We start from the raw sequence: 9375 nt of genomic DNA, 5'->3' as shown, positions 1-9375 counted from the left end.
TATGGAACATATTTTCTGCCTCATTCTGTGACAAGAAGCCTATCAGATCACAAAAGGAAGCATTTGACTGGTATTTTGGAGTAAAACGGTTATAATGTTCTCTTTTGTTGGACAACAGGTTTAGAAATGTGAATACAAGGGAGGTTTAGCTTTAGGCATTTTAATTCAAGCATGTTTAGCTTAGTTAACGAAAGGCTACCTGCTGCAATAAGAGCAAGTGTAATTACTGCATTCACGCGCTCCTCGGATGCTCTCATTTCCCGAGTTGTGCTTTTAAATCGGAATGTGAAAACAACATGGACACTCTCGTTACTACAAAGATGTGTTGGATTTGTATTATTAGAGCTTTCTGACTTGAGTTCACGTGCATTTTCTCAGTCGGGAAATTATTTTTCACATGCGGTGCCAGTGATGATGCTTCTTACGTCCATTTCGGAGAACTGGAGGAAATATTTCAATCGATCGCTCAGGCATGGCACCGAAATGAGGCACCGAAATCTGCGTTCTGATTCGGTTCTAGTACATACCGGTTACATAGGTACCGGTGCTGTATTGGTACCGGGTTTCGGTACCCAACCCTAATGCTCACAGAATTTTTACACGTACACTAGGGTTCGTGTACAGTGCGCGTGATATAAATTTTGTCATCGTCACAGTATATGCTTACTGTACAGCCCGATTTTTCCAACTGCATATACTCTGCACACTCAGCTTGTACATGCAACAATTTTTATTTTTTTTTGCACTACTTAGTTGTTCCACAACGTGCTAACACTGGCCCTGCCATTTGCGTCACAGCTGAAAAAGAAACTGAAGATTTACTATCTTGGTCTTAAACCCTGCTTCTGGAGACCCAATGTCTGGCACAGTTTATTTCCAACCTGCTATAACATACCTGCCTGTGATTTTTCAAGTGGTCCCAAAGACACTGATTAGCTGGTTCAGGTGTGTTTAATGAGGGTTGGAGCTAAACTTTGCGGCAGTGCTGCATCCAAATATATAGTAGGTGAAAACAGTATGTGAAAAGAATAGCATGTCCAAATTCACTGTATTCAAAAAACAGTAGGTGAAAAGTTCCCGGATGACCTTCCGAGATTCTAAAGTGCGCATCCAGTGGACACTGTACTATCCCATGAGGCCACGGGAGAGGATTTATGAATGGCAGTGAAATGGTGCAACTGACGCTGTTAAATCACATGACAGTAACAACATGGCAGATGTAATATGTCCAAATTCATTCATACTTCCCAAATTCATACTATATAGAACATACTTTTAAAGGTCGCCAATTAAGTTTTAACCCAAACCTAGCACCTACTAGACGGTAAGCGATTTCAGACAGAACTTGGGTCTCCAGGAGTAGGGTTAAAGGCCTCTGGATTAAATAGGCTGATCACATATTTCACTTTATATGGACCACCCTGCTCCCTAAGATTTTGGCATCGGCCATCAGAAAAAGCTATACTGGTCGACCACCAGACCGATTCAAAGTCTATTCCCAAAACTGATAATCTAGTCTCTAAATATGGCTCAGGTCAATCCATCAATGTACCTCTATGGAGGTCCACCAGACAAAAACTGTGTAATATTTCTGGTTAGGGGTTTGTTAAGGTCACTAACCCTAAATATGAGTAATAGTAATACTGATGGCTGACTTAGGGTGTATTCACACCAGGAAAGTCCGCTAGTTCACTTGCTTTGGTCCGGACCAAATACAATGTTGTTTTTTTTTTTGTTTGGTGTGGTTCGCTTTCACACTGCCCTTTTTGCAAGTGAACCAGAAATTGCAAAACAAAACTACACGTGTGCTAAAGGTCATCCATTCATTGGACAGAAATTCTCAAGCGTACCAGAGTTCATTTAGAACCGGACCGAGACCACCTCTTCAGCTGGGTCTCGGTGTGGTTGTTTGGTCTGCACACGAGTGAGATTGCTGTATTCACACCTGCCCAAATGATCTGCACCAAGGGGGGAAGCGAACTTGAGTTCAATTCAATCGAACCAAACAAGACAGGTGTGAATACACCCTTAGTAAACACCACTGATTAAAGACACAAAGCAAACAAAATGAAGGCTTTTGTCTACAACGACAGTTATTTTTAGAGTATAATCTATGATGATCCAATTATCCAAAAAAGAAAGCAACAGCTGTTACTGAAATATGTCATCACAAGAGAGCAAAGCACAATCGTGCACAGCTTCAGAGACTGTGATCCAAACCGAGCGTACCGAATATCAGCTCAGCCAAACACAAGCAGCAAGAGTTCAGTCATGCTGGCTAAAAATGGATGGAGCCCAACTGGCAGACGCTCCGTCTGGATGCAGCGAGCTGATTGGTCAGACAGGATTACCTCACCATGTATCAAAGTAAAATGCTAAATTGTTGAAATTCCATTATAGAACTACTCAGGTGCAAAAACATCAGGAACATATGTGTAAAATAACATTAAGGCAACAAACAATACATCACCGTAAATGACTTAAGTGAGAACATTTGAGTGGCAAAGTGAGCCAAACCACAGCATTATGACTAATAAGTATGACAGTTTTAAACCGAAGAACATGCCTGAGCAGAGGATTTCAGAAACACAGATGAAGACATCAAGCCCCAGGCTACATTGGTACTTTAATTATAAAACATATCTTTAAAATTATTATTGTGGCCCAATGGTCCAAAGGTACAGTAACCTTCAATGCTCCAAGGTGTGACTGGGCAGAACTTTAAGGTTTAACATAATTTCTGTAACAATTAAATAGTAATATAATTACTAGAATAAAAAAAAAAATAGTTGTGGCCCTGGATGCTAGATGCTAAATGCTAACAGACATCCATTCATGCTAAAATACACAAATTAGTACAAGTACGTCACACCTCTGGGAATAGTAACTTGTTTTAAGCAGTTTTTTAACTCACTTTTAAGTTTAAAATATGTAATTTCCAGGCCTACATTGGTAGGACTGTCTCTAAAGATGGCCTCTGCTACATATGAGTGTATTACAGACAGAAGAAAAGAAAAAATAAACTGTAGCTCACTGTCATAATTACCATTGAGCATGAGTAGGCTGTCAGTGCCTGGGTGGGGGCATCCCACACGGCCTGAACATGAGAGAGGGAGACAGAGAGAGAGAGCAGTATGAAACATACAGCCACATGCCAGTGTTACAAAACCTACAAAGCTGCCTATGTAGGGAGCATTTGTAAGCATCTAGATCCCAGATTGCACTGCTACAAGCTCACTGGAACAGACCAGCTAACAACCTTTGCATTTCTGGTAGCGTTTTATTAAACATCATATCATTGGCTTAGCAACATGTTAATTGAATCACTTTCAGAACGGCTTTTTTTCCAACTAATGAATGATAAAAACACCAATCAGAATCAAGCAATCAGAATCCCCCAGAATTAAAAGATACTGAGCATTTAAAGCTGTAAACGACAAAACTGCAGTGTGTGCTTATAATAAACAGAATGAGGTTGTGTGCTGATATGGATGCTAATATAGTTATTGTTATAGTTATAATTTACATAAACAGGCCTTAAGAAGTTCTATTTCCATTGGGATTCTGCCTGATAAAGCAGAGGACAACAAAGAGACTCAGTGGGTTTTGAAAGGGAACCCTTGTCCCTCATGAGGAATGTTTCTAGAAATGATGAACTAGCTTTGCTGTGTTACTAGGTCACCCTTACGTCTGACCCCGGTCACATGACACATGCAAACACAGAGCGTCAAATCTCTGAAGCTCTGTCACATAACACATCCCAGTTAGAACCGTGAGCACTTAAGACATAGAAAAATTCACTTTGCATCTGTGTTTGTCAGGGGCTCTGTAACAAGGGGGATGGTTAGGATGAAGGGCCCAGCCAGAGCGAGGGGCCCCGTCAGATAGAGGGAAGGGCAAATATAAATGTTTGGTTTTCTGTGATGCATTACACATTGTTGTTGCAAATTCTGCTGATTTGTCACCCATAGATTAGATTTTGTTGAAATTGCAAGGGCTGCAGGGCTTAATTTTTTTTTTTTTTTTGTATGCTAAATATAAATTCTCTTTTTTTTCTGTTTGATTTTGGGGTCAAATGTGAAAACCTGCACATGCTGTCCTGAGATTTATCCATAATCTTGTCTGACAGATTTTTTAGAAATCATCCAGGTACACAGAGAATCAGCTGTAATTCTTCCAAGTCCTCTTAACACACACAAACACACACACACACACACACACACACACACACACACCATCTGTTGTCCGATTATTAAACGTGGACGCTCCTAGAGACATTACAATGTTTCACAGAGCTCCTGTCGTCTATCCACAGTGAATCAAACTATTGTTTCATTTCATCTGCTTTTTTGATTACACACAACAGCATCACAAGCCAAGTCTGCCAAGTGTTTAATATTTCAACAGCATTGTGTTGTTTTGAGTGCTTTAGCTGGTGTCAGCACATTCCCTGATGCCGGCAAACACAAAAACACACACACACACACACACACACACACACACACCATCTGTTGTCCGATTATTAAACGTGGACGCTCCTAGAGACATTACAATGTTTCACAGAGCTCCTGTCGTCTATCCACAGTGAATCAAACTATTGTTTCATTTCATCTGCTTTTTTGATTACACACAACAGCATCACAAGCCAAGTCTGCCAAGTGTTTAATATTTCAACAGCATTGTGTTGTTTTGAGTGCTTTAGCTGGTGTCAGCACATTCCCTGATGCCGGCAACCGCTCGTGACGACCCATTAACCGAGCCGTCGTTTATTAAGCAGGTTTCTTAGGAGTGGTTCGCTCAGGACATCTCCCATGATCTGTTCGATTAAGCGCACGACAGCATGTTTGAAAAGCTAAAGCACAGGTAGCTTAGCTAATAAAACATTTAGATCATAATCTGGTTGTTTTGTACTATTAACCCCATAATTTACAGATTAAAGTCAACATGAAATGTCATTAGAAAGTTATATTACTTCCATACTTCCTGACTGAAACAGAATATTCCAGAGCATCCCGGTCTTTCCAAATTATACAATTTTTATTATATATTGTTATTTGCTGTTATTGCTGTAACCTTTATTACATTAACAGTAACCAGCATTAAATTATAGTGTCAACTGAGGCAATAATTTAGAACGGCTGCATTATAAATCATGCACGATCAAGTGTTAACATAAATAAGGTTTCATGTTGACTTTAAAGCAGGGCCTGTGTAAACCATAGAGACCCTCACTCACTCTCCTGTCCTTTATCTGTCAAACACAGGATGGCAGAGTGTGTCCTGCGCTAAATATAGGCCGTACCCACACCCTTCCCTCTCCCTCTCCCTCTCTCTCTCTCTCGGTCTCTGCAGTAGGTGCCGCCCCATGTGTCTGGTCCATCTGCTCCAGCAGGCTGAGCGAGAAGCTCCAGTGAGAGAAGCAGACAGAGAGTGAGTGTAGCGCAGTGCCACACCCTGATCACAGCACCACACGCACCTCTCTGCCCTCCTATGACACAGAGACACACCGCTCAACACAAAAACAGCTCCCACTGAACGATACTTGGGTTTAAATAAAGCAAAAGGCCACGACAGACAGTGCATTACAGTGATTTTACCATGGAGCATACTGTAGGGCTGCACGATTATGACAAAAATCATAATGGTTTCTAATTTAAATAAAAAAGCAAAAAAATATGCATATTATAATGTTATATTAAAACTAGAATTAAAACCCTTAAAACATAACCTGTAGAAAAAAAAAACACATCTTAAGCATGCAGAATAACATAAGTGGAATTTGAACGATTACGTAATTGTGGCATCCGTAATTGTAATCGTGCTTTGAAATTTGATTAATTGTGCAGCCCTAGAGCATGGAGTACTTGAAACCTTCAACATAAAATGCTAAGGGACTTGATCGTATCCACTGAGAATTCACTTAATGGGGAAAAGTGGGTGTAAGATAACAAAATATACGGAGGAGGTTGAAGGGAAGGGCTGGAAACTACGCGAGATTTGTGATGAAGGAAAAGTCATTTCAGAGGCCTAGCAAAGAAGTGCACTAAAGTGTATTGAATGTGCACTTGTAGAATATTTTATAAAAGTATATTTAAAAAAAAAACTGTATGCATAGATAATATAATTAATGAAATAAAAGCCCATTAAAATGTACTTGAAGAGAGACACTTTCATGACTGTTTAACACACTTAAGCACACTTTTAAAATGTGCACTTTGAAATAAAGTACATTTTAAATCATTATGTTTCAAGAATCTTTTGTTGTGCTTTAAAGAAGTACACTTGTTTTGATGTGTTGACTAACATACCAAAGCACATGTAAAGTAATTGATTATAATTTAATCGTTGTGTTATTTTACATACATTTAAAGTTATAAAATATATTAAATGTAGTCAATTGCAACCGGAGCATTACAAATGTGTAATTATAAATATATTTAAATATATGACACACAAGTATCAATAAAAATTACACTAAAGTAAATTTTAGTTTAGCATAAATGCTTGTCAGTACATTCAGCACTTCACTTTAACCATATTTCAAAGACAATAGAAGTATTTATGAAATTACATATAAAGATGTACTTAAGTCTTACTTCACGGGGTCAAAAAGTTCACCTAATTGCATTTAATATAAATTTAAACAACAATTAACATGCAATTGTGTGTCGGAAAACATTACATTCAGTTCATACTTAAGTCTATTTTTAAAGTCTATTATTTTTGTAATAAGTACTTTTTTTTAATATATGCTAAAGTGTACTTTTTCCACAAGAGTTCAATCTTGATTAAATATTTGAAAGATATTTGGAGTAATGATATGTTGAATACTGCACAATAAGTAGGGAACAAAATAAAACTGTGATTTCATACTGACATTCACCATGGCAAACTCACTATTTCACACAGCCACAGGTAGCTTATTGCTTAAGTTAGATTAATTTATGAATAAAGAACTGTTACAAGACAAAAAATGAAAGATGCAACACGTTTGTGCATTATTATGTTAATTTAAAGGTGCACTAAGCGATTTTTGAAAAACGCTTTTGACCACAGTGTCGGTCCCAAAACACACTCGCAGCCAATCAGCAGTAAGGGGCGTGTCTAGTAATGATCGGGAGAAGAGAGCACTCAGTGAGTGCACAGGACGGATATCAGCAGATCGACTATAGATAGCGAGAGATGGCAGATAAAAAAATAGGAACATTTCAGAGGAACAAAACATTAAAAAGAAGGGTTACGATCAGGCAAGAGGTAGGACCCGTGTAAATATTGGTGCAGCTTTCCAGCGGTGGAGAAGCTCATGGAGCGGGAAGGCCTGGAATCAGACGCCGAGGTTGCTTTGTTTCTTCTTGATAGGTGAGTTGTGTTGATCTTGCTTTGTTTCACAAAACTTATCTGTGTTGGCTTTTGCTTGAATATGCTACGGTCGGCAAGCATAGCAGATTCTGCCATCGTCGCTGCCAGGATTGTGTACGTATGTGTGGGGCGGAGTTATCAAAATAAGGGCGAGGTCCTGTTGGGGTATGGGCGTGTTTGTTTTGCTGCTTTTAAATATCAACATCATTTGGCAAATATCGCTTAGTGCACCTTTAACTACTGTGTGTTCACAGGTGTGTGCACACTGGCTATTTTACAACCTCTATGAATGTCATCTGATCAGATTTTAGAGCCCAAATATCTGTTTTATAACCCCACTTTTAGATATATAGAAACATCTAGAACCAACAGTGGCCGTCGCAAAGCTCAACACAGCCTTCTCAATTATACCCTTTTTATTTCCATCAATCAAAAAGTAAAGAAAATAAGCTAAATCATAACATGAGCCATATATCGTGAAATCGGTCCTCAACTTCCGTACTGAACATGTATTCTGTCTTTAAAAGCCTTATGAGACTCTCATGGCGACAGGAAATGGATCTTACCCTTCAGAGGGTCCTGCTCCGCCCTCATGATGTCGATCAGGGAGCTCTCCAACGAGTGCATGTTCAAGCTGTCATACATCCTGGAGCGATCCTGAGGAAGAGAGAGTTGAGGAACGTGTCAGTATGTGCGGTACAGAATTATGGGATTGCATGCAGCACACTAATGCAAGCAGGCACACCAGAACGCAGGGAATGTGGGCTGCCAGTACGCAGGTCACCTCTGAATCCCTGAATACTGCGGCAGACTGAATGCTGGTATGGCCGCTGGAATGTTGTTTGTAGAGCTGTCACGAATGGAATTAACCAGGGTGCTTTGTTAGGTTTAGTGTATTTTGGACCGAAGGTTCAGCCAAACTAGTCTCGGCGCGTGGCTGTTTTTAGGCAGAACGAAACCAGCGTATGTGTGGCAGATTTGTGTGTGTTGCTTGTTTTTGTTTTTCAGCTGCATTACCACAATATCCCTCTTCTATTCTGCAGATTCGGCATCCCATCTCCCGGTCACAACATCACAACACCTGCCTGACAACATGCCACAAGATATCTGCGTCATTACCGCAATGAGCCCAAGAAGGAATGTGAACATAAACACAGCTCTCCGCCACCCACTGGCCCTCACGGACCTGTGTGTGTACATCACAGGAAACACACGCTCACACACACTTCAGGCTCAACACAGGAGACCCTCATTATGAACACACTTCTGAAAAAGAAATGGACTTTGCATTGAATGTGCACTTGTAGTGTACTTACAGATAATATTAATAAAAGGCTGCTTGTGTGTACTTAAAGAGCACTCTTTCATGGCTAAGTGCCTTATAGACTTTGTAAAAGTGCACTTGTGATATCAAATTTAAAGTTTTAAAGTATATTTCCAAAAATTATCATCTTAAATTTAACAATTTAACTGTTGTACACTTATTTTGATGTGCTGGCTAACATACTAAAACATATGTAAAGTACTTGATTATACTAGCAGTTTGTCGTTCAAATTTTAAATGTACTAAATTGCAACAGTGTCCGAAAACATTACATTCAGTTCACACTTAAGTATATAATTTCCATAATAAATACAGTCATTCTAATGGAAAATACATATTATATATATAACATATATATATACATAATATATATAAAACACTCTGTGTTGAGACCAAACAAGCATGAAAGCACCTTGACAAAATTATTAGGTCTGAAGACGTGCACTTTGGTGTTGGGTGAGAAAATGGACATGTTATATGTTCGGAATACCATACTGCTCCAACAATGTGTAGTATGAATAACAAAACTATCAAAATTAGATTAAAAATGCACAAAAAAGGTTTTATACACTCTTAAAATAAAAGGTTCTTTTTTGAAAGCAACGGTTTCATGAAGAACCTTTAATATCCATGAAATATTTACATTGCAGAAAAGATTCTTTAGAGTGGAAAAAAGTTTATATATATATATA

At 38.9% G+C, this 9375-nt stretch overlaps 1 protein-coding gene across 4 annotated transcripts in view; it reads right to left on the bottom strand.

The window, feature by feature from the left end:
• The window catches only part of LOC107669704 (cytoplasmic polyadenylation element-binding protein 2), a 27832-nt gene that overhangs the window by 10052 nt on the left and 8405 nt on the right, over positions 1–9375 (bottom strand). For 2 of the 4 annotated variants that reach the window (XM_016462056.1, XM_016462057.1), the window contains exons 3-4: positions 7926–8016; positions 3047–3097 (exon numbers count right to left, since the gene is read on the bottom strand). In XM_016462056.1, coding sequence (XP_016317542.1) covers positions 3047–3097; positions 7926–8016 — 142 coding nt within the window. The remainder of the gene's footprint in view (positions 1–3046; positions 3098–7925; positions 8017–9375) is intronic. The other 2 variants (XM_016462058.1, XM_016462059.1) reach the window with 1 other exon arrangement.

This window comes from Sinocyclocheilus anshuiensis, unplaced genomic scaffold (assembly GCF_001515605.1).
Source record: "Sinocyclocheilus anshuiensis isolate Anshui unplaced genomic scaffold, SAMN03320099.WGS_v1.1 scaffold416, whole genome shotgun sequence".
In the NCBI taxonomy this organism is placed as follows: domain Eukaryota; kingdom Metazoa; phylum Chordata; class Actinopteri; order Cypriniformes; family Cyprinidae; genus Sinocyclocheilus; species Sinocyclocheilus anshuiensis.
The sequence above is the reverse complement of the archived record's forward strand: the minus strand, read 5'-3'. Positions and strand labels throughout refer to the sequence as shown.